We start from the raw sequence: 26,114 nt of genomic DNA on the forward strand, positions 1-26,114 counted from the left end.
AAACATTGACGCCTAAAGAAATAATCCGATAGCCTTGCAGGGTCTTTATTTTCGGACGTCCTGCCCACTGCTGAGGGACGCCTGTCCTCGAGGTGTTCAGCAGAGCTTTTCCAGACGACACTAGACCATTTAACAAGTGTCAGAGGAGCTTTTTTATGTCTTCTGAATCCATCTGAACTCTTTTGTGTTGCTGAAACGCAAAATGAAGGATCAGACGAGGTTTTGTTGCCCCTCGGTATGATTCCTGAATGGTTTCGTCATCAAACATCAGCCGTCTTAACAGATTTCAGTCCGAATAATACGAAAGCTTCCTTGTCTTTCCCCAGAGTTCCTGGTCATGTGTTTAATATCAGAGTACATTTTGTCAAAGCTGTTTGTGCAATAAATTAACATGTTGGAACATTTTAGATCTTGTGTCCTCTGTCATTATTGCTGATGTCATATTAAGGTACTTCCTCATACTCCGTAGTTTGGCAAAAAAAATATTGTATGCATCCAAACTGCACTGCCTAGAAAAATCTATACATGTGTATGTGTGTGTGTGTGTATATATATGTGTGTGTGTGTATGTATATATATATGTATATATATATATATATGTATATATATATATATATATATGTATATATGTGTGTATATATATATATATGTGTATGTGTGTGTATATATATGTATGTATATGTATATATATGTATGTGTGTGTGTGTGTATGTATATGTATGTATATGTGTGTGTTCATGGAACACCAGAGAGCCTAACATGGAAACTAAGAGGGAACTGGGAAACAGGAAAAAAGGGGTCTATGTAGAGTAGCTATCTCCACGAGAGAGACACATGCTAACACTGGACACTAAAGGGAGCTAACATTTGGAGAGTGCTAAACGCAGATCAATATACGGCGGCTTGTACAGTAACTGAATGGATTTTAAATAGACAGGATTAAGATAATCAGTAAGGAAACTAACACGGTGGGCAAAGGAACAAGGGAACACAGAAACAATGGGAAACAAACACTTCAAAATAAAAGTCTACAAATACCCAAGACGGGAACATTTCAGACATCTTTTCTTTAAAACCTGTAGGCCGAGTGAAAATATTACATATGTATATGTTGCTATTATGACATATCTTCAATAAAAATGTGTGATTTACAAGCCGTAGAATAATTTTACCTTTGAGAATAATCTCATTTTTTTTAAATTTAGCTTTGTTCATCGATTTTTCAGTTATCTATACTGTAAATCTGCATTGTTGTAATCTACACTATACCTTCATTATATATGTGCTTCTTATATTCATATTTATTCAAAAAAAAAACACGTTATTATTTGTCAAATAGCTATTGTGATAAATTATTAATTATATGATCATAAGCCAGTTAAATGTTTCTCTATAGTAATATCTAATAATTTATATTTTAACTAATTTAAACAATGCATTTTGATTAATGAAAGACAAAAGTATTACATTTTAACAATTTATGAAAACTAAAAGTTTGACTAAATAACCATACAGTAGGCTTTTTGTCAAATTGTAAAGAATAAATGGTAATTTAGTTACAATTTTCTTTACAGAGAGTAAAGGTTATATAAGATATTAACAAAATGAAATTGCATTATGGAGAAGAGCGTTTTTAGCAGCATGAATTGACAGATTTTCATTTTTAGGTGAACTCTCCGCTAGGATGCCGTCCATCAACTCATAATAATGATGACTGGCGATCAGTGCAACACCGATGACTTAAAGTCATATTAGTTTGTTGGTTAAAAATGAGTTACCTGAAGAACCGTTCTGTAATCTGAGAGGTTTAATTTTTATTTGAATCAACAGACAGCCCAGTGTGAATCTAGTCTTCTCCACACGGTCTCACTGTTGAGTGTCATCTGTCTGGATCTGAACACAGAAGAGCTGACTGACTCCTGACTGATGACCTGCACTCGTTTGTGCTTCGTGGCCTGGGCTATGTGTGTCAGGATGGTGAGGCATCTAAAATGAGCAGCGCTGCAGGTTCATCTCCAGCTCCGCAGCCTCGCTGTCACGATACATCTCTCGTTCAGATTCAGCACAGAGATTGTTACGATCCGAATCAACCAGCCGCGAGATCATTACAAACAAACACTGATTCCAACAAAAAGAGCATGTTTTTAATGAATCAGGATATATAGTTGTACAATAAACTAAAGTTCCAGGCTTCTTAAGTTTGAATTCATAACTTAATAGTACTTTCTATGACATTTTTTACTGTTTAGGTTTGCTTTTATATATATATATATATATATATATATATATATATATATATATATATATATATATATATATATATATATATATATATATATATATATATATACATATATGCACATATATACATATATATATATATTATTTCTATGTTTGTGTCATGTATATATTGTGTATATTTAAATGCACAAATATGCATGTATATAATTAAGAAAAATGTTTATATTAAATATATATATAAATTCTATGAATATCAAGATATATATGCAAATATTTTCAAAAACTATAATCTATGTGTGTGTACTGGTATGTTCAAAATAAATACACAGCACAGACATATTGTTTAAAAAAAAACAATATATGTAAACCAAAAATTGTTAAAAAAATGTTGTGCGTGCTTTAACGTTTGGTACGTTCCCTCTTTACGTTTCTAGGAGCTTATGTTAGTTCTGTTTTAACAGGTTTATATATTAATACCAATGTTTACACGCAACGTTTTTGAAAGTAGGCACGGCATACTTGCAATCATTACTAGCAGCACGTTTATTTGAATCGGACAGTTTAACACTTTCAGAAATCATGCTTCTCACGAAATCTCTGCCAGACAAAAGGAGAGTTGAACCAAGAGAACAAGACGATTCAAAAGAGCCTCATCACTTACATAATGCCTCAGAGAAGAATCTAACAGTTGTAATAACAAGAACCAATCCCCCAAGAAATCATTGGGAATAATGTAAAACATTCTGAATAATGCAGTTGCACAATATGAAACTGTTCCTCCCCGCCGCGATGCAACAGCTGCTTCCATGCAGGTACATTAAATCAAGTACTGAATAATGAGTTACAGACGAATCTCGTTCAGCTCTGAAGCGCACGCTTCTTCATGCAGTTACATTTTACTCTTTATCGGTTGACGTCTGATCTTTGTTCATTTCCCAAAAGCAGGTGGGCCTTTAGCACAAGGAGGCTCTCAAACCACGACACGATGATCAAAGTGCAGTCACGTATCAAACCAGAGTCCACTTCGGGACGCCGAGGAGCCCGGGACAGGGGAGAGAAACCAAATGTCTGATCTGAGGGAATGCTGGCGGTTGTGCGTTATAGCTGCCCTCAAAACGTTGGATGCTTTCGCTAAACGGAGGAAGACTTTCTGAGAAGCCGTGGGAAACCAACCCTGTGACCTCTGACCTTGCTCAGGTTTGATCACGAGCCACTAAAAACACTTTAAACTGTTAGCTCCGCACACTAGGCCACTTCTGACAGCAAGCAGGTACATTAAACAGCCCCCAAAACCCTTCCCATCAGCCAACGGGGTTTATTTTTACAAAATACTACGGTATAGTCATAGATTTCCCCCAGGAAAACTAAAAAGAGACGGTTAGGTGACGGTTTTGTGTTGTTATGCCTGTTAGCATTCCCATTTAAAGTGTAGACCAGGGGCCTGTTTCATAAAACAGGCTTCATTGCAGTTTGTCTGACTTATTCTGAACCATATCAACTGGAAATAAGTCAGACTAACTGAAATAAACCTGGCTTATTTGATCGACTTTTTTTATGTAACAGGCCTCTGAAAGCATGGACTTGCAAATTTTGGCAGAAAATGTGTTGCAGCTGAAAGAAAAAAACTAAACTTTATGGTCCTAAATGATACTAGGTGATTTTATTTGATTTTTTTCCTTTTGGGATGAAATATCTTGACATATATTTTTTTTAGCCAGCTGATCAGACAGATTAGAGCTTCATTTACGAACAAGCTAACTTTCCCTACAGTGAGCTCCTGTAATGATGCTTGTGTGCACTGAAGTAGGTTTTTAATTCGTGAAGGCACATACATGTCTCAGATTAAACCGACAGTTTCACAAGAACTCTTATGGCGGGAAAAAAGCAGTCTGAAGTTAGAAATAGGCCCAAATAGAACCTGCAGACGTTTAAGAGGCGGTCTGCGGACGAGAGTAATGCACTTCTGTAGTAGCTGAAAACATGAGCGAATTATTCGAGCTGTTTAATAATAGTGTATAGAACTTGAGTGGAGTTCTGCAGGTTCTGTGTGGGTCTGGGATGAGGGATGGCTTTGAGGTAATCCATACACCACGGCTGCGTCCCAAATCACATACTCTCTCAGTGAGCAATTACTTGAAAATGGTATGTATAGTCTGAATGTGTGTATTATGAACTAAATATGAACATAATACATTCATCATGTAACCTAACAGCATTAGCTGGGCACTTCAGAATCAGTATTCTGATGTTTTACGAATATTGTGAATTTGGACATAATGCTCTTTTCACATTCTGCTTTCTATCTACTATGTAGGGAAGTACGCTATGTAGGGAAGTATGTGATTTTGGGTGCTGCTTTATGTGGTTAAAACAAAGAAGGGATGTAAGGCCTGTTTCACTCCAGCCTAAGAGGCCGTACACACAAAACGTGTCTAAAAACGCTCAGCAAGGGTTTTAAAATTCAAGGGACTCGAGACGCGCTTTTGAGACGCGACGCAACAACAGAAAAGCAGAACAGACAGAGAATATCAGGCTCCTTTTGTGAAGAAACAGGTTTTGATGATCGCTGGAAAAACGGTTGCGATGCCAAACAAAAGCTCTCCGTGCTTGCCCCGCCTACGGGGACTTCTGATTGGTCCACTGTTTTGGAAATGCCATATATGGGTGGCGCTGCGTGTAAAAGTTGCCTTTTTTTGCGTGAGATGAGAGAGCAACGGTCATACATGTCGAGCTAGTGCGCTTACATAGAAAAAACTATGCACGCTGGAATGGAAAAACACGTTTTGTGTAAACGCCCCTTAATTTAGGTTTTGTTTTTTTCTAAATAAACTTTACAAACATATAACAATTTCTAGGTTACTAAATCAGTATTATCACAAAGTGTTTCATCATAAAATGTACGTATGAGTAGAGGCATCGCATTTGTAGCCAAAAAGTATGTCATAAGTAACTACATGAAACCTAAAATATAAAGTTAAACTCTAGATATCTATTGTATGGCTTCTATGGTACTTTTAGGCCTTTCGAGTCTTTTTGAAGCTGGAAGCTGTGGTGTGTTTCCTAGAATGAGGACATATAATGAAGTACCACAGTATGATTATTCTCAGCTTAGCTCTTAGCGAGTAGGAAATTTGTCGCACATCTATTCTTTGGACAAATTTGGTTAAAGTGCCCCTATTATAGATGTTTGAAAATGACCTTTCATGCAATGTGTGATACAGACCGGACAAAAATGTCCTGCAAGTTTTAAATCTGAAAAAGCAGAGTTGACTCTGAATCTGAATCACCAAGCTGGGATTGTTAGCATCAACATGAAACTTTAGCATATTCCCCATGGCTTGTTGGTCTTTAACTGGTCTGAATAAAAATGCAAATAAATTTTTCACCACTAGGTGCTAGGTACTTTTGGAGAATTAAAATATGTTTCCCTGGTAACGCTGCACACAAAGCAGCACTGCATTGACAAACACTGCTTTATCAGGCATAATGAGTTAGCACAGTTAGCACTGATTAGTGTCACACAAAGGAGGAAAAATTAATCGTTGAGCGAATTGTTTGGGAGTCGTTGAGCAAATAAGATAAATGCATATTATAAGACAACTAAAGTGGCATTTTTACCTTGCATTCATGTCAACCTGTTGTTTGGGACTCCCAAAACCAAAATATGAACATTTTATAAACCATATCAGTGAAAACGTTGCTTGGTAATGACAGAACTTGCGAGTATAGTCGGTTAACTATGATTCTAGGAAATGCACCATGGTATATATCTAAATAATTTCTTTTTTTTTTGCATCATAAATACTAGGGGAGTGCGATAATGGAAAAAAAAAAACGGCATTCAGGTGCATTCACATAAGCTGTTAAACACAGGACATGAATGCAGTTAACCTGCAGCTACAAATGCATTATTAATGTTTTTATGTAAAAAAAAATATTCTAAATGATATTGGAAAAGGTAAAATATACTATCATGTGGCAAATCACAGCTTGAGCGAGTCATTGTATCATTCACTCAACTGTTGTTTGTTCAAAAGATGCAAAAGTTCTGCTGTGGCTTTGTTTGAAACTACAGAGCAAAAACAGTACCTTGTGTCTAAACTGCATCTCGACTAATATTAGCTTTTTTGTTTAGTAGACTTGTTTATTGTTAGGTTTTTGCAATATACTTGATAATGCCGAATGGCATTGGGTTGAAACAATTACGATATCACCGTAGAAGATGCATATCGCAAACCCCTACTTAAAAACGGTGCCAGAACTTACATTTTTCATCACAGGTGCTGGAATAAAACCACACTGCTTACCTTCAAGACGTGAAACAGGCCCGAGACATGAGGGAAAAACCGTGATGATATGCGGTGTGAACTAGAGAGGAGAGGGATGTCGAGGATGGGCTGCATGCGTTATCGTAGGGTTTTTCCAAGGCACGGAGTACAGCGCTGGAGTGGATTTGCATTGCAAGCATTGCCAAGAGCCCCACGGCTCCACAAACCCCTGATCCTGGAATAAATACGTCAGCTAAAACAACAAAGGCAAAACACAGAGTCAAATCCCGCAGTGGTCATGTCTTCACATGACGTACGCACAGAACAGAACCGAGCTCCAGTGCTCAGGATATGTGTCCGTTCGACGAGATCGAAGCTACAAAGGGAAAAATACACTATCATACCTTTCAAAAAGCGGCAATCCTTCTTAAACGGTCCCTGCTGAAAGTAGCTTACACGCACGAAGGGGTCTTTATGTTAGCATGCTAGCCCTAAGGTAGCTAATTCAGCCAGTTAGCTTCTGGGCGTAAACGCATCCCTAAGGTTCTCCGTTGCTAGCTAAACGTGCAGTCTTTGCACCGCGGAGACGAACGCAAACCTGAAGTGCTCGCGGACAGAGCAAATGCCCGATAGAGGGGCGCTAGTGAGGTAATGGCTGCTGGTCCGATGCATGCAGCAGAGGTCGAAACTCCTTCCGTCTGCATTGCTGCGGGTCAGAGAGAAGCGTGCGGCGAAATCTGGTTTCTCTCTCCAGATTTAGCTCACGGAATGAAAAGGGCCGGCGTCGCTGGGGCCTGCGCAGCTGCAGTTGGTCGACGCGGCGTCTGCGCTGCGCGGGCCGCCGGGGCTGCTGGATTCCTGGCTTCGCTGGTGTCTGTGGTGAAGCTCTTCCCATTTGGCGCGATTGGCCTTGATCAAGTCAACCATTGGCTGTAGTTTTGGGTTTAACTTGGCGAACGTCTGAAGAGGAAGAGAGAAAAGGCTGATTTATGGCACCTGCTTTTGCACCAGTGGTAGACACAGTAACAATGTAAGATCCGACCTTTTCAAAGTTGATACGTTAATGTGCAAAAGTTTTAAATCTTGAACGTGCACTGTTTATAGAATTATTGTCTGGGAAAAGAAAGAATGAAATCGCTGAAGTGGTTTTTGTGTGGGTCAAAAACGCTGCATTTTTTTACCAATTCAAAGAAATATATTTACATTTAAGTGTTTGCGTTCAGTTTTCAGTTTGGATGTTCTTTTAAATTATATTATTTATTTTTCTTGATCAGTACGCATATGCACAACAATATTCATAACCCTCTTATTAAAGCTAAGGATTTTTACTAGAATGTGAAAAAAGGCGACTGTGTTCACTAGAAAGGAACACTGAAACAGGAAGAACAGATTCTTGTGATTCTCATGTCACTGTTCGAGAACATCACACGTTTTAACTTCACTCTAAAGCATTAAAGTGAGGAATGACTGCACATGAATAAACAAGCTGTTGTTTAAGGCGCTCGGTGATGCCATGTGCTGGAAAAACACTCCTCATGCTTCAGTGTTTCGTTGAATTATCAGTTGTTACACAGAGGAAATTTAACCACTGATGGCCAGCGCAGGTGGCCCACAGCAATGCTGCGAGGATCCGCCAATTAGCGTTAATCTCAAATTCAGGTTTGTGTTAAAAATTAGATTGTGCCTTAGCTAAAAATAAAGCTGCTGAGTTTTTTTTGGTTATAGAAGCCTAGCCAGCTGAAAAATGCCTAAAACACATGTAAAACCAGCCAGGCGTCAGTAAGCTTGAGCAATGAGAGCAGCAGACCGTCGTCATGTCGTTCCAAACCTGTATGACTTTCTTTCTTCTGCAGAAGAATACTGGGGTCCAAACAACAGTGGACCCCATCGACTTTTATTGTATTGACAGAAACACTTGACATTTTGTTCAAACTATAGACGGATTGATTCTTGTTTGTTTCTCGGTCTGGTTAGTGCTGCTGGCTACGAACGCAGCTAATGATGAGTAACGAAGTTGATCTCGGGTTACTGTGGGATGTGTTTCCCATACATGTGTTCATTTTTGGCGACCTGCCACGATAAAGCTTCGTTGAATGAACATGAGCACGTAATGCGCGTTTAAAAATCGAACCGAGGCGTGGGTGTTTTTATATCACTGTATTTCTGAAGGAAGATCGCATATGGAAGATTTTCATTGCATCCAGCGTTTGTAAGCTCAGAGCTGCTTTGTCCGTTTCCGTGGAAACCTCAGTGAATTAGCATGATTTGTGCAGCACACATATTTTGCTTGTTATCAAAAGAAGGACTTAGCTAGCGTTATGGATTCTATCGGGACGTCTGCCGGCCCACAAAATCATGCATGCGCAGTAACGTTTGTTAATGTAATGTAATGTAAACCAGTAGTAAGTCATTTTTGATATATTTACAAAATATCTTCATGGAACAATTCTTTATCCTAATTCTTTATGGCATAAAATAAAAATTTGACGCGTACAATGTTTTTTTTGCCTATTGCTACAAATACACCCGTGCTGCTTATGACAGGTTTTTAAAATGAAGAATTGTGAATGACAGAAATGTTCTTATTTCTTTTATCATTGCCTGTTCTTATCTATCTTTTATCCTTTATATCGAAAGATCATCACCATTTAACTTCCAAGACATGGTTATGTCCTTGAGCTTGACAGATATGGACAAATGAGCAATAGCCAAGAAGTTTCAAATAAGAGAGAGAGAGAGAGAGAGAGGTGGGTCAAAGAATAAACACTCCCACACATTTCCTGGTTTCCCGCAGAGTGTGTGACTGGCAGGATTCTTTAAACACACACACACACACAATCTATGAAGAAATCCACTCTGCCTGTAACAGCTTTCCATTTAATTCACGCAGGCTGGTGATTTTAAACCAAGCGCTTGAAATGAAAACGGAATGAAAACAGAATTTCTTTCTTCAGATATTTAAATAGTGGTATTGCATTGACTTTTAAGTGGTTGAAGCTGCTCATTTTTAGTTTGAGTGATCTAATCCAATCCACACTTTAGAGAGCACAGCGTCACAGAGATGTTGGAGAAGACTCAGACTCTTGACTTGGACCCTAGCAACCACCCACTGTAACAAAGCATGGCATAGCAACCGACCGCAATACCCTAGCAACTACATTTCCCAACCCCGCATAAAGCAACGCCCTGACCTTCTGGCAGAGGTTAATTCACTTCAGAATCTGTAAAAAGTCTGGTTGTCCTATAATTCACAACATTATGAAGCGTCCTCGTCTTCTTTGAGGACGAAGGCTACTCGAGGAAATAGAGCGTGCCAAGCATGGATGACGTCGCATTACGCCTGTCTCTGAGATCTGGACTGCTAGACTGATATTTCTGTTCATACAGGCAGAATAAAAGGGAGAAGAATAGGAGAGGGAACGTTTAAGGGAACCGTGTTTATGAAAATGTGTGAATATTCATAATAACCCTATATAGCCTACTGTATCTTAGTTGATTTCTCTGAATACCTTCTGTCATCTGACTGATATTTTTTTTATACAATATCTTTCACTTTTTTAGTTTGATTGTAAACACAGGTGTTCGTGTGTATCGTATGTGTAATATCACACGTGGTTCACTGTAGAATTTTATGAACATATGAATAACTTTTATATCGTAATATCACTGGACTAAAGCAGCTTAGGTTTACTTGATCATGCACAAGTCATTTTTTGGGGGGGAAAATCATATTACAATATATCAAATGTGATCGATCAGGCTTTCATTTGTTCATCTCTCACCGAACGATGTATTTCGTCAAACTGAATTATAAGTATTGTTGATGTCACGATACAAAATACTGAGCTTTGGTCATGAAACCAAGCATTTAAATATCATAAATAGACTTGTTATTGTGAGATTTAGAGTGAGAACTGATATTTATATGCATATTTTTTACTCAATTTGAGTTTCTACATAAAACAGAGAAACATACTTTTTCTCCTTTAGTTCGAGCTTCATATTTTATTATATCATACTGTACGAGCCATGTGTTTTTATTTTACTAATCTCTGACCAATCAAAATAAGACGAGTGGAAATGAGTTTAACAATTTCATTTGGTGGCTCCAGCGTGGTAGAAATGTCAATTGAAGCTTTAAGTTATATGCTTTTATAAAAATATATAACTTCAAACCCTGTTTTTTGTTCTCTGTACGTGATCATTGCTTAGTGTTGATGATGCATTACCTCGTACAGCGGGGCACAGATCCCATCAATCCACTCCAGCTGTAGACCTGGCAGCTCATCTTTGCGGTTTCGGTCAAAAATGGCCTATTATACACACAAATACGAACAAATAAACATTTATTAAAAACACAAATCTTCAAATATGTTTAGAAGCGCTGCGACCCTAAAGCTCATCCCTAAAGACATTTTCTCCAGCCCTTTTGTGAAAAGAAGTGCATTCAGATTGCTTTTAAAAGAGGATGTACAGAAACGAATACTTGAAAAGAATAGAACTTAAAATGAATAGTTTGAATGTAATTAGCTGAACTTTAGACTGCTTTTTGAGCCGCTTAAATAGGTTTTAAGCACGTCATTTCATGATGCACAACAAAAGACTGATATATAATGATTAAAAATGCACTTTCAATTTTCCAATACTACAAAATGTTGTAAAAAGAGTCGTGAAAGTAAACACTTAAGTGGTCTTTAATATCACCTATATACATAGTAGTCAGCATCTGAAGTGAATCCAAATCACTTTTATCAAAGTGGACCTAAAACCAAAATGCATTATTGTCTTAGGACAACTCTTTAAGTTTTGAATAATATATATATATATATATATATATATATATACATAACTGTGGACTATTGCATTGAAATTGTAATTGGGATTATTAATGATGATGTTTATACTTATACTTATTGTTACATGACATAAACAAGCTGAAAACACTAACTGAATAATACTGATAGTATCCTCAAATATCAGTTATACATTGGACTGGTTTATTCTTTAAATAAAAAAAAACTAAACTGTGAAAAGTATTATAATGTTATACTATAGCTAAAATTAAAACAACGGAAAAACCCTTGAGATAAAACACACCTTAAGCACGCAGAATAGCATCCATTATATACTTACTGTACGTCAACAGTTATCTCAAATCAAAATAATTACCAATGAGACAAAGTAGATATTTCAAAGAAACAAAAATGAATCACCATTACGTATAAAAATACATAAAAGAGCAACCTCTGAGCAAAAACATTTTCCTTTGAGAGACACAGATAAACCTTTTTCATGTGTTTTTCTTTATATTATTCACCATCTCCACCTACAGATGTGATTAGATGGTCATCGTGTGCTGTTTGATTAATGTTTGCCTTCAAGACAATTCATTTAATGCGCTTGTCTGTTGTAGCTGATAATGCCTGTGCTCTTGTCTTTCTCTTTGCAGATCTGTGTGTGTGTGTGTGTGTGTGTGGCAGCTCGGGCTGCAGCACAGAGATAGACGGTCCGTGTTTGAATACATCATGCTAACACCCACACACTCTGAGCAAAAGACTGAGACTTTTAACCTGAGGCGAGCGTCTCTTCAGAGAGCTTCAAAGCTGAGGCATCCCGAGACTCCCTAATGTTACCTTCTGCCTCACAATCCAGGCCGGGTTGAAATACACTGGGAAAAAACGCTACGTACCTCCCTTTTTAAAACTGGAATAGTGCGTGCAGACGTGACATTAATATAAGTGGATCGTACCAGGGCAGTTGTGAAGTTGTCATAATCCGTCACGGCCGTGTAAAGACGCTATATACCTTTGCATAAACGTAGGCGTTTTACAGCTTAACACACTTTGTTGTAACGATAATACGCCCGTTCTTTAAAGAGGCAGGTGAGCGTGATGTGATCAGGTGATGATAAACTTACAGAGGGAGTCAGTTTCAGTTCTGATCGCTCTCTGTCTCCCTGCTCGAAAAACTCACTCGTCACCAGCTCCGCTACCTGTTAGAAAGAAGAAGACACACGTCATGTTATGATAGAATTTATTCAGAATTGAATGTTTTGTATTTTTTTGCTTTAATTTCAGTTTTTACGCATGCATTTTTTATTAACATTTTTACAATAGTAGTGTATTACATTAAACTTACTTCAATGAAGTGCCAAAGAAACATTTCTGATTTACAATGTTTAAAGCCCCTATTATGGGTTATGAAAGGTTCATATTTTGCTTTTGGGAGTCCCAAAAAACAGGTGGACATGCATGCAAGGCTATAAACACGTCCTCTGTCTTATAATGTGTTTTTTTTCTCATTTTACTTGCTCAACGACTCTCAAATGATTTGTTTAATGATACATTTTTATAACCCCTCCTTTTCCCGATACTGATCTGTGGTCACTGCTCGATTTTATTTCCATTTCACGAGAAAAGCAGCGTTTGTGAGCGCAGTCCTGTTTTGTGTACAACTGCATTTTCATTCAGCTCAGTGCGAAAAGACCAACAAGTGGGCGGCAATATGCTAATATTTAATTTTGACGTAAACATCTTGGGATTCATTTTAAAAGCGACTCAGAGTCGACTCTATCCTCACACAGGGCGCACTTTCAGATTTAAAACTTTGCAGGATGTTTTCATTCGCACCCTTCATTCTATAATAGAGGCACTTTAACATCTAATATTAATTTCTGTACTCATCTGTGGTGCATTGTGAGTAAGAGCATCTACCTTGCAGGATATCTCCCAGGGTTTAGTGACAGCGCCCAGATCGCATGCCGTCATCAGCATGGACCTGAGAGATCGGTTCAGAGACCAGTTAGGGTCAGAAATGTAAAAGCATTGGGTGTGTGTTTTGTGCGCTAGCTGACCTGCACATGTCTCGGTGCTCCTTCACGTTCCAGTTGTATTCACCTTTATTCACCAGCTCGAAGAAGGAATTCCGGTTCCTGTGAATGAAAAGTCAGTTCAGTTCACAGAGCTGCCACATGGCGGCAGCACAGGGTCAGGAAAACATATCCCATCTGACCCCTAAAGACAGCAGTGTGAAGCAGGGAAACATTCACACACACGCTTACAAATTATTATTACCTAAGAACACAACAAACAATACTTCTGCCGAGAAATACAGTTTGTGTACGTCTAGGCAATATTATAGATACAAGACTACTGTTTTAAAATTTGTGATTGGGATGATTTTTAAAATTTTTTGAGTTTTAAGAGTTAATGCTTAAAAAACAGCCATAACAGTGTGAAATGTTAATGTAGTTGAATATATTGTAAAATGTAATTTGTGTCTTCAGTGTCAGTAATCATCATATTCAAATGATCATGTTCTAATACGCTGTTTTACTGCTCATAAACGCCTCTCACTCTTATCAGTGAAGAAAACAGTGTGTTTTTGTAGAAACCGCTGTTTATATGAGGATTCTTTATTGAATATAAAGAGCCAAAATAAGAACGCTTACGGTAAACAGAAATATAATAATGCTAAAAACGCTTTTTCGATCAATTTAATACGTGCACTTTGTATAAAAGTAGTAATTTCTTTTGTAAAAGAAAAATCTCACCGACTCAGGACTGAAGTGTAGTGTAGATCTGAACTGATCTGAAGTGTGTGTGTTGTTTCAGCACTTACTGGAAGTAGAGAGTCAAGTCTGTGGCCAGTATGGATTGTTTTAGGAGCTGCATGAGTTCCCCATACTCATGTGACGACAGGTTAGAGAAAATATTGTGACCCTAGAAAGACATGTCCGTTATTAAACAGAAATATTGTCATGCCTTGGTGTCATTAAATACTGTTTTGAAGATGTTTGAGAAGCTGTATGTGTTTCACGATAAGTCAACTAACTCAGTGTGGCCGTGTATTTTTATCTTATAGATACAGGCCCTTTTCAGTCCTACGTCAGGATGCATTTCCATATAAAGTGGGTTTGTGTATGAATATATAACCATACTTACTTAACATGTAACTCTGAATGCAAGCCACCCACACATGCTTACATCAGAGCGCCTGATTAAAATAAGCTGATATTTAAACGTGCAAAAAAAAAAAAAACGTCTGTGTGAAGTTTAAACAGTGAGCCCTCGTGCTGCCTTAAGAAAGGCAAAGACATATCTTTAAAGCGCGCATACACGTACTTCCATTTATTTGTTTGACGTATTTTATATATACAGTGTTCAAACATTGTAATACTTTCACTTAAACCCTATTTTTAGACGTCATCATTTGAGCTTGTTTAATTAGATTTCACTCCAGTAAACTTCTGCTGTTCGGTAACTGTAAGGCATGATGGGAAATAGGATAGGCTATATCTGCCCTACAAAGATTAAAGAGCAGGGCAACTGTTCCCGTTTCATTAAGGACCAACTTAATTAATACTTGTCTGTCTGCTGGTCAGTGAACACATTCTTTCTGTGAGTAAATGATGACCGAAGCTCATTTGTATGCAAATGACAGTGACACAGATAAACACGCTGTATCTGTAGAAAGCAATTATTCACAGTCAACATCTGTCTGTTACCACAGGGTGTAATTTATTCACCTCTCTCTCTCTCTCTCTTTTCTCCCTTGTTATCTCATTTACTGTGCTTAAAATGATTTGTGTGTGTGTGGTTTGGTGTAGCTGATTATTTGAAGTGAAAGTGAAAGTTGTCCTTTTTTTTCAGATTTCTGCGATGTACTTCATTGTTTTTATGGTGATTTAAAATAGTGAATTCCTTGTAAACTCTATTTAAGATGAAAGAAAATGGCTGTAAAGTAAGTCTGTATTTGTATAATTTAATTGACTCGAGCTGCTTGCCAATTTTATTTTATTAAACTGATTTGTATTATGGTTTAAGTTAAGATTCAAGTTACAGATTGTACATTTTCCGCAGTATTGTAGTTGGTGTTTAACAGCAGAAGTGATGGTAGAACGTGGCGTGGCTTATTTTCTAAATGAAAACTCATTGTAAATTGTTGGTACTACGACATTTCTTGTAAATCACTTATTATGGAATTTTTAGCGAGCGCTTCTAACAAAAACTGATTTGTATATTAGTTTAAGTTCCAGCTAAGTTCTCATTTATTTGTAACTTTTCAACGTAACTGTTCGAAACCAAAAGCATGGCCATCTTTTCTTCTCGGTTGTGATGCATATCAAGAAAACAGCTTCTTGAAAGGAAAAAAAGATTACACTTTATTTTGATATTTCACTTTAGACGTTCTACTAATTATAACTAACTTCATCTCGACTAATTCTCATTCCTTTTCAACTACACGTCTACTAACTCTCAGAGCAGACTGTTAAGGTAGTTGACATGTGGTAGAAAAATAGTATTGATAGTAGATCAGTGTGTGTGGTTTTGTGGTAAGGTTAAGTTTACCTCGCTCTGCAGGATCATAACAGCGTGGTTGAAATGATGGTGCTCTAGTGTGGCCGATGTCCCATAAAGAAGAGAGAGAGCTGATCCCGTCCTAAAAACACACCAATGCCATTCAGTTCATGTGCAAAGTGAAGACATCCAGCGTTCAGCTTCATCAAACGCTGTAAGCTTTAAAAGACGCCAGACGTGAGTCTAGTATTGTAATAGCTAGCGGTTGAGTAGCAGAGTCTCACTTGGCCTGAAAAGCGTTGTTGGTTCCTCTGTGGTCCAGATCATGGCAGATGCAGCCCACTATCAGAGCCAGAATCTCCATCTCAGTCAGAGTCTCCTGGAAGCCAGCCGTCTGCAAATGAACACACATAAACATAAATGTAACACTTCTGTGGTAGATGTACAAAGACTGATGCTGAGGAGCACACACGCACCACAGCTTTCATAATAACAGGAATATCATCGATGCCATTAAGTTTAGTGTTTTTTTAAATAGTGTGCTACGCTACAAGCTACTAACAAAAAATGTCCAACAGCATTTAATAATTTACGAGGACTATCTTACCAATTAATCCTATTAAATTTTCAATATCTGCTTGTACCGATAATGTGACAAGCAAATTAAAATAAAGTCTTTATTAATATTCATATCAGAATGTGTGCTCTAGAATAGTTTGAGGCCTGTAAGATATTTAAAGCTTTTGTAGTTTAAAGTAAAAAAAGATTCATTTTGTATGTGTATATACAGCCAGGTCCATATATATTTGGACACTGGTGCAATTTTTATTATTTTAGCTGCTGACCAAAACAAGTTGTATAATGAATATGGGCTTAAAGTGCACACTCATTTAGGGGTTTTCTCGCCACGGAGGAAAGGTTAAGGAATTATAGCTCTGTAGTATGTACCTCCCCTTGTTTTCAAGGTACAGTTGATTGGACAGTTGACTCAAAAGCCGTTTCATGAACAGATGTGGGCTGTTCCTTCATTATTTCTACATCAGTAGAGCAGCTAAAAGGTCTGGAGTAGCTTCTAAGCGTGCCATTTGCATTTGGAAGCTGTCGCTTCCAGTAAAACAGATGATTGTTAGACTTCAAATACTAAACAAATCCATCACAGAGAGAGAGGGAGCAGTAGGAGTCGTTCTGAGAAGAACACAAGGAGATCCTCTCCATGATAAAGAAAAAACACTCTCCAGGAGCGAGACACAGCTATGTCTAAGACTTCACCAGAGCAAAAACAGAGTCTTCAGCACAAGCTGCAAACAATGCCCGACAAGACGCTGCCAAAAAAACATCTAAAAAAGCCTTCTAGAAAGGCGACGGCTGAAATTAAGACCAAGAAGAAAACAATGTGAAGGCTTGAAGCAGCTCAAGATCATCTGTGATGATGGCTTCCAGTGGCTCTGAGTAACCGCTGTTTAGTGATGAGTATAAAAATGGTTGTATTTCCTAAGCATTTCATGTTATATTTTTGTTCAACCCCTTATTATGACATCTTGATTATTTCAAATCCATTGTAGTGGAGCATGAAGGCAAAAGAACACAACTGAATACTTCCAGACCAAAAATGTCATTTATTCCTGTGATCAAAGCTGAATTTTCAGCATCATTATTCTAGTCTTCAGTGTCCCATGATCCTTCAGAAATCACTCTAATATGCTGATTTGCCGCTCAAGAAACAATTATCATCAATGCTGAAAACAGTTGTGCTTCTTCATATTTTTGCATAAGCACTGATTCATTTTTCAGGACCTTTAGTAGTGTATGTGAATCAGATGATGTTATTATATTATTACGATTTATTAAAGTAATCAAACCCATTCCTGACACAGAAAAACACACAGAGAGAAGGTCACTCACCGTCAGCATGGAAAACATGCACTGGCAAACGTTGAATGCATGTCTCCAGTTATGATACAAGACCATGCGATAGTTCTTCCTCACGGTCAGCAGCCACCGACAGAGCGTCTGGAAGGAGAAAAAAAGAGATGTGGTCTTACGATACGACCGAAAAACCTGCAGTAGTTCCTGTCTTCTAACCTGATTGGTCTGGAGTGCTCAAAAACAGACTGGAGTAACTATTGCCGCTGTCACAAACGTATAAGAAAAAACTGTCCGAATAGGCAATATTAACTTTTATTAACATTTTACTGAATGATATGAGTACAGGCTTGCGATCAAATCATAATTAATACAGCAGCGCTCTTGCTTGTGTGATGTTGCGGAGTTAAAGAAATGTATAAAGCGTGTATGAACCTCGTAGTCTATTTTGAATTTCTGCACCATTCCCAGCTCCATAAACATCCGCAGAGCCGCAGTGACCATGGCATCCACATCCAGAGAGAAGTCATCAAACGATAGTTTATCAATGCCCAGTTCACACACCAGAGGGATGTTTGCTGCCTGAGGAAAAGAACAATAGAGAGAGAGTGTGTGTGTGTGAGTTTACACTCGAGTGCTTTAAAGCAGATGCTTTGTGAATGGAACGAAACCGGCGTCAGTATTTTCAGTAATTCGTGTGTTAATGCTGACTGAAGCTCGGGGTCGTGCTAATGAGGCACTACAAATAGATTCACACACACACATTCACAGATCTAATGAGGGACTGCTGGCACGAGGAGCTGCGTGCTATGCTGTGACGTCATTAACAAAGTCTAAATGTAGACATTTATTATTATAAGTTTTCACCATCTATAGTTTTCACCGTCTAACATAACACAATACACTGCAGTGGATGCCGTTGATCGGTTGTTACAGCTACAGTGTCAGAAAAACCAATTTACTCACCCTTGTATATTTCAAAACACATTTTTGTTTCCACCAAACACAAAATGAAATATTCCGCAGAATGTCCAAGCTGCTCTCTTTCATGCAACGACAATGTATTTAGGAACAGAGTGCGGATATAGAAACAATCTATTATATTTATTTCTACTGTATTTATTCATATTTTGATATTATTTGTTATTTTTATATTTTAGTTTCAGTAATTGTATGTTCATTTCAGTCACTTCAGTAACTCTATGCGGAACGCCAGAGCAACAATATTTCTATTCATTTATTTTGGCTTCAGCTACCATTTTCAATAGCTTTAGTTTACAAAACTGCTCCAACGGTATAGTCCATACGCTCTTCTTCATATTCCAGTTTTCTGATATCTTTTTCTGATGAACAGATTATTAAACTCCTGATATTTGGAACATTTTCCTTGTGTGGAAAAGACTAGGATGGAAACTCACACGGGTTTGGTTTATCAGCCTCAAGGTTGTGCCACTGACAGATCGAGAGAGCCATGGGAGCTTATATATTTAGTGGCGTGTATATATATATATATATGTACATATATATATAGAGTGTGATATTCCTGGATTTGGCTTTAAGCAATGTGTTCTTCATTCACTCTTGGAAACATGCTGGTACTTGTCAATGAAATGCTATAAGAGCTCCTGGCAAAATCCAGTTAATGCGTTAAAAATGAGCATTTCACCAGAAAATGACCCCATGATAAATGAGGTATTTTGTTAACAAGACTCCACAGAGACTATATCAATAATGCACTAACACTGATGAGATATTGAATAGTTTTGTTCTGAATTATACATACTGCATAAACAATACAGTCTGATATATTGAGGTTAATATATCACGGATCTGGTAAATTCATTATTGATGCTGTAGCAAGCAGCGCTGCAGTGTCAGACGGCTCTATAAAATACAGTCTCTTAGGTATGATTCAGTGACGCATTACTGTTTACCTTAAACTTATCCACCTCCGTCTTAGAGCAAGTGGCGTGATATGACAGCACCTATGAAAAACAAACACATAAAATCCACAATTAAAGGTTCGTGCTTTTATGCATTTCTATATTTTATGTTTAGAATAACATCAGACGGATGATAGAAAGAGCCAGCAAACTTGCTTTTAAGCACGCCCAGAACTCTGCGCTGCATCCCTCTGATTGGCTGATGGGAGTCATGTGAGCTTTCATTCATGAAATACAGACTCAGATTCTGAAACTATCTGTACTGCAGGTCATGCCACAAACATTTCAGGTCCGATATTTTACATCGCAACTATTTTATCCTAAAATTTCCTTGATTTCTATTTCAAGCTATAAATTAAACAAATATTACATATTCACTGTATTCTCCACTGTGCACGAAAGTGCATTAAAATTTTAGTAATTTATTAGTAAATGTTGAAATTAACATTAAATGTTCTGTCTGGTTATATTACTTAAAGGACCTGTGCTAACAATGAATAGTCGTATTACTAATGTAAAAGATAAATATTGTGCACAAAAAGTACATATAAAAAAAAAAGTGGTTGATGACTGATAGTTAATGTTAGAAGTGTTTTCATTTAACTTAACTCAGCCACTGCTTTGAGAGGGAAGAAACTGCAACAATCCTACAGAACAGTGTTTTGTCTGTAAACACACCATCATCTGTGTTTCCAGACGGGCGTTTTGTTCGACTGAAGCGAGTCAATCGAATGCTTTGAAGGTGAGGATTTATTCCTCTGTGTCCCACTGGTTCATTGTTAGATTAAAGGGGTCATATTCTGCTCTTTTATAGCATTTTAAGTCCGCTTATAATGTCAGCAAGGGTTTCTTGCACCAACACTGTAATAATTTGGTTTGAATTGATCATTTTCCACCCGCTGACTGAATGAAACAGGCTGTTTTCTGCTGTGACAGCTTAGTTTCAATAAATCTTCCGGATGAAATGGAAGATTTATAAATGCTGATTATCTACTTAGTATATTAAACGTTTATTCCAAAACCACAAGCAATGTTCAGTTTTGGGTGATATGATCGATTGCTGAGTGAGATGATTGAGTGTTTCAGGAACTAGGTCAATATATTCCACCAATCACATGCTCCCATCTTTACTTGTGTTGAATTATCCTACCGGTCATAACTCACCAGTTATAAAATCTCTAACTAATTTGCCACCACTTTGGAAGTGTGTGTGCACCTGGTATTTATCACAGTATGGGGAACAAATGTCTCCACAAGGGTAGGAATACAAGTATTTTAAGTCCCCATGAGGAAACAAGCTTATAAAACATACAGAATTATATTTTTTGAAAATTGAAAAATGTCAGTAGTTTCTTGTAAGGGACAGGGTTAGGTGTAGGGTTTGTATAGGACAATAACACATATGATCTGCACAGTATAAAAACCATTGAGTCCCCATAAAACATGGAAACACAACATGTGTGTGTGTGTGTGTGTTCGAAGAGACATACATCCAAAGCGACAGACTGTTTGGCCCAGGACTTCTTCACTTGGTCATACATAATGGTGTTATTGATTCCCAGTCCACAGAAAATCACAAATGCCTAAAGGGAGACAAAGAGACCATGGAGTCACACACACAGTATAAAAAATAATAATAACACAATGATAAAACATAGAAAAAATAGTACTATAATTGATTTAATGACAGTGGTCCACTTTCCATGTCATTTGCTTTGTGAATGCAAAGAGAAGTCAGTTTGGTTCATTTAAAGTGTCCTGAGTTTTGTTTTCTTAAAACAGACTCCAGATGTTAATATGGTCCCCCATTACAGCAATATCAGCTTCCACTATTCTTTGAAGACTTTCCACAAGATATTGGATTGTTTCCCAAAATAGCATTGTCTATATATCAGTATCTGTATTGGCTAAAATGATTTGAAAAAGATCACCCTATTGGATATCAGCAAAAATCCAATATTGTGAATGCCTAATTAAAAAAAAGGATGGAAATAATCATTACATTTGAATTTACACTTAATAAATTATTATCGTGCACTGTTTTACAATGTATTACAATACTGCCATTATTTGCTATAAGTAGCAGAATATCCTGCTTTTATAACAAAGTAATAGAAATAGAATCTATAGCTATTTAAAGCAAATAGCTGCTGCCTTCCAATAAAACCGCTCACAGTTAAGAGTGTGATATCTAGCAGGAAAGAAACTTCATGAACAGATTTATTAAATGTAAAGGTGGCATCCTATCACACTTTAATATAACCCTTTAATGACTCATAAGGCATAAATACATTTTGTTTAACATCTTATTTTTCCCAATAAGGCTTTTTGGACCGTTACCTCTGACTACCCTCACTGGGCTCAAAACGATAATCACTGACGATATTATATAACAATGTTATTCTATATAAGATAATATTAAGTAAAATGGGTTCCCCACGAATATCTGAGCCCACTTTCTAGGGCAAGCTTCAAGTTTCCACTTCTAAAGCCCTTGCGATGAACTAATTGTGAAGATGGCGTGAGTGGGCGTATGCATGTATATACGGACCCTTTTAAAGTGAGTCTCCTGCTCTGCAGTACAGCTCGCTTAAATCACGTTTGGTGGTTGCAAAGCACTCATGAAGAGATCTCACAGATATCCTACCTCAAACAGCCTCTGATCTGCATCATCAAATGGTTTCCCATCTAATCTGTTCAAGACCTGAGCGACACCTGCAACACACACACACACACACACACACGAAGACTTTGCATGTTGTGTTTCATGACCCATCTCAGATCTTTTAAAGCACAGCAATGCACCGCATCCACCGAGTCAAGAATCTCTCCCTCGCCCCACCCCCAACCCCTCTCTCTCTTTCTACATGGCTAATTAAACAGCGTGCTGTGTTTTAGTATGTAATTACAATGATTGTTCCTTTAAGTGCAAACCCTCCCCCCGTTCGCACACCTAACACCTCCCCCCCGTCCTCGCCGTCTCATTACAGTCAATCAGAAATGTGGTGTTTGCTTTGGACAGCTTGTACATGCATATATATGAGGCTCCGCCATAACGCTGCTTATAATTACAACGTTTTTATCACTCGAAGAAGCCTGAAAGCCCACTGATATGTGCCTGGCTGAGGGGGAAAAAATCATTTGAAGTAATCCTAAACTAAAAGGGGTGTCCAGTATATAGTTGCACAGCGTCTTCATGGTATGCACTGAGCACCTCCTGCTATTTTAAAAACAGCATGTGAAAGAGTAGCGTCAGGCAGTGATAAATGCTGTAAGCGGCAGCGTGATACAGTGTTGTCACATGACCTCATTACATGCCGCACGATACAGTGAGAGGTGCCTGGTTATCACCACATCGTTAAAACGCTTATTTAGCATGAAGAATAATAATAAAGTGGGAAATATAATTGTATTTCGTATTCTCTGTAAATGTGAGCTGCTTTTCATCCTTTTTTTTGCAGTTGGAACTTATTCTGTGGGAATGGGATTGAGAATAAACTTTGCTATAATAATTTTTTCAGTATTGGGATCGATTCTCGCTATTAACTAGTTGTTTATTATCATGCGTATTACTAGCATATTGGCTGCTTATTAGTACTTGCAAGGCACATGTTAAAGACCCCATTCTACATGACCTTATTTTAGATCCATATATCCAGCCCGTACATAAAATTAACAACTACCTTACTAAATATTAATATACAGCAAATTAGGAGTTTATCTAGGGATTTAATTGCGACTTAAATGTTCTTAGCTATGTAAAGCAATTTGTAGTGAGCATGTTTATACAGCATCTCATTTTCTAGTATATACTGCATACTACAAAAACAGCAGTGCGCTGAATACGATTTCAAACATACCCAAGGACTTAAAAAACCTACAGTATTTATATGGATATAAAATCTTTCATTGACGGACTGTGAGGTTTCCGCACTAAATCTCAGGTTTCTGCCATAAATCTTTTTCTCTCCTCACACTGCTGGCTTTACGCACGATTTGAAAGATGATGAAGAAAGAGAGCGAGAAGGGGAGAGAGAAATCTTTTGAATGAAGACATCCTTGACTTCTGCTTCTACTGGCTGTTTGTGCTCATAATGACTTTCGGTCCCTGACAGAGTCCTCACACACACACACACACACACACACACACACACACACATCCACCCACACACAGCACGCTCGTGCAGCAGCGCGAGCACGCACACGTGCTAATGTGACACACAGATATACATTTAAGCAGAACATTATCCTATATAAACATATTTGTCTTCCATCCTCTGAACTCCAGCACACAACATGCTGCAACACAGCGGAGCGGGGGACATCAGCGCATGCTATAGCAGTGAAACAACAGCGCTTAACTGGAGAACTTACCTATGATTTGGTGGTTACTGTTCCAGATAGGAACACATAGGACGGATCTAATGTGGAAGCCAGAGAACTGATCTGCCTGAACACATTACAAACAAACACTAGTCACCATATCAAAAACCAAAAGATCTGACTATAAGCATGTGAGGAGAAGTGAGGAAAAAACATGAGATCATCTGAAGATGCGCTGTTATATAATCTTGTGCTGCTGGCAATTTGAAGACGCACAAGAGCCGACAGAGGTCCAAGGTTTTAAGCAGAGCAGAAGTCTCTCTCATCTTTAATCATGCTCTTTAGAGGAAGATTCTGGGTTAAATGCAACTCTTTATGTAACCTGTCTAATACCTCAGAATACAATTTCCACTAGTCCCCCAATTATAACGTATTTCACTGCAACAATATATAGTGTGACTAGCGATATATACAACAATATATATCTCAGACCAGCTCTTTTATTATGTTTAAAATCCTGGGTAAGATGTCATAATGTTAATTCGAGTTAAACCTTTAATGGAGCAGTAAGTGAAAATCAAATTCATGAATATCCGATAGCTGTTATGTTTCATGACGTTAACAAGATCGTGGGTTAGATTACCAACACAACTTAAAATGTCTGCAGTCGTGTGTACCGAACTAAACTGTCTATTCCGATTGTATGAATTTATGTATTGCTGTTTAGGGATCTTACTTCGGCGTCGAAGCGTGGGTCTTGGTAAGCATCGCTGATATTCACAGGAAGCCCGGTGGAGGCCACCAGCTCTGCAATGCTGTTATTAATCAGCCAGTCAGAATAGGACGATTTTTCCATGCTGTCCTTGAAACTGTGAATAAGACAAAGAGGAAGTGACATGTGCTGCTATGTACAAATCCAAGACAACCACTACTATTACTATTGCTCATACTTTGGCTTGGAGATGATATCTAAACTCTACACCCACAGTATCACAATTCTGTGCAACTCATCTTGCACCGCTTGTGCTTCGGTCAACGATATCTCTAACTGTGTGATTTATTGAGAAAGCTCTCCTGTGAAAATCAGTACACTTCAGCACACTTTTAAAAATAATATGAAAATAATATACTTGTGAAAGGGATGTAATGGCTTTGGATTAATCACCCTTCCAAAATAAGAGTTTTTGTTTCCATAATATATGTGTGCGTTGTGTGTATTTATTATGTATATAGAAATACATACGTGCGCATTTATAATTCAGAAGAAAATATTATGTTTATATATTAAATATATTTAATCAAAATACATATGTGTGCATTTATATATACATATATAATGCAAAAAAATGCATTTAATTAATCACGATTAATACACTATATATAATTTATATTAAATGCATTTATCTCAACTTCACATTTTACGTTATCGCAAAGTAAACTCTCTGAAGAAATATAGTCATGAAGATGTATCTCAAAATTTTCATTCATTTTTATTCATTAATACTCTCATGAATAGTTTAAAAAATACTTGATGATTTTGAAGTACACTACAAGCGCACATTCAATAAAGTTAAATGCACAATGAGTTCAGCTCCATTTATCACATTTTACCACGTTTTACAGCCACCCAATTAACCAGATTTCTCTTCAAAATCTGTGAAAAAGTCTGCAGATCTCATTTGGCCTTCGGTGTTATCATGTAAACACCCGCTGCTAGTACTCGAGTCAGAGCTCTCTTCAATTACGCGACACTTCGGACGCAAAATTACAATGCACTGTATAACGAGACCTGCGGGGACAAGCAGTCGGAACGCAAGTTCAAACCGAGCGATCACACAAAACGTAAAAAAAAACCCACAGAGGCTTCATCCTGAGGAAGAGCTGATGGATGCTGAGGTCCACATGGCTGCTGCTCTCGCTGTCATTCCCTCTCCAGTAATTTACAGCTAACGAACTTTCCTCTGCATTTTAATAAGGCTCTATGGAGCCTGCAAAAGCAATGAGAAGTTAACGCTCCGACTCTCATAAACGCCCACGTGCAGCCGGAGAGACAGTCCTGATGTAGCCCCTCTCTCTCTCGCTCTCTTTTAATCTCTCTCACGTGGTGCGTTTCAGGCTCTTGCACTCTGGGCTGAGAGAGTCTGATCAAACATCTTCCCTCATACTCTCGATCGCAC

At 37.8% G+C, this 26,114-nt stretch overlaps 1 protein-coding gene across 1 annotated transcript in view; it reads right to left on the reverse strand.

The window, feature by feature from the left end:
- Window positions 1–2,765: 2,765 nt before the first annotated feature.
- pde11a (phosphodiesterase 11a) overlaps window positions 2,766–26,114 on the reverse strand; it is a 50,813-nt gene continuing 27,464 nt past the window's right edge. Inside the window, exons 6-20 of the mRNA XM_043249748.1 lie at window positions 24,674–24,806; window positions 23,989–24,064; window positions 22,262–22,329; window positions 21,105–21,197; window positions 19,606–19,656; window positions 18,107–18,253; window positions 17,711–17,818; window positions 16,093–16,202; window positions 15,860–15,950; window positions 14,130–14,230; window positions 13,363–13,440; window positions 13,223–13,286; window positions 12,427–12,501; window positions 10,739–10,822; window positions 2,766–7,469 (exon numbers count right to left, since the gene is read on the reverse strand). Of these exons, the coding sequence (XP_043105683.1) occupies window positions 7,266–7,469; window positions 10,739–10,822; window positions 12,427–12,501; window positions 13,223–13,286; window positions 13,363–13,440; window positions 14,130–14,230; window positions 15,860–15,950; window positions 16,093–16,202; window positions 17,711–17,818; window positions 18,107–18,253; window positions 19,606–19,656; window positions 21,105–21,197; window positions 22,262–22,329; window positions 23,989–24,064; window positions 24,674–24,806 (1,483 nt within the window). The 3' untranslated portion in view covers window positions 2,766–7,265. The remainder of the gene's footprint in view (window positions 7,470–10,738; window positions 10,823–12,426; window positions 12,502–13,222; window positions 13,287–13,362; window positions 13,441–14,129; window positions 14,231–15,859; window positions 15,951–16,092; window positions 16,203–17,710; window positions 17,819–18,106; window positions 18,254–19,605; window positions 19,657–21,104; window positions 21,198–22,261; window positions 22,330–23,988; window positions 24,065–24,673; window positions 24,807–26,114) is intronic.

Source organism: Puntigrus tetrazona, chromosome 9 (assembly GCF_018831695.1).
Source record: "Puntigrus tetrazona isolate hp1 chromosome 9, ASM1883169v1, whole genome shotgun sequence".
In the NCBI taxonomy this organism is placed as follows: domain Eukaryota; kingdom Metazoa; phylum Chordata; class Actinopteri; order Cypriniformes; family Cyprinidae; genus Puntigrus; species Puntigrus tetrazona.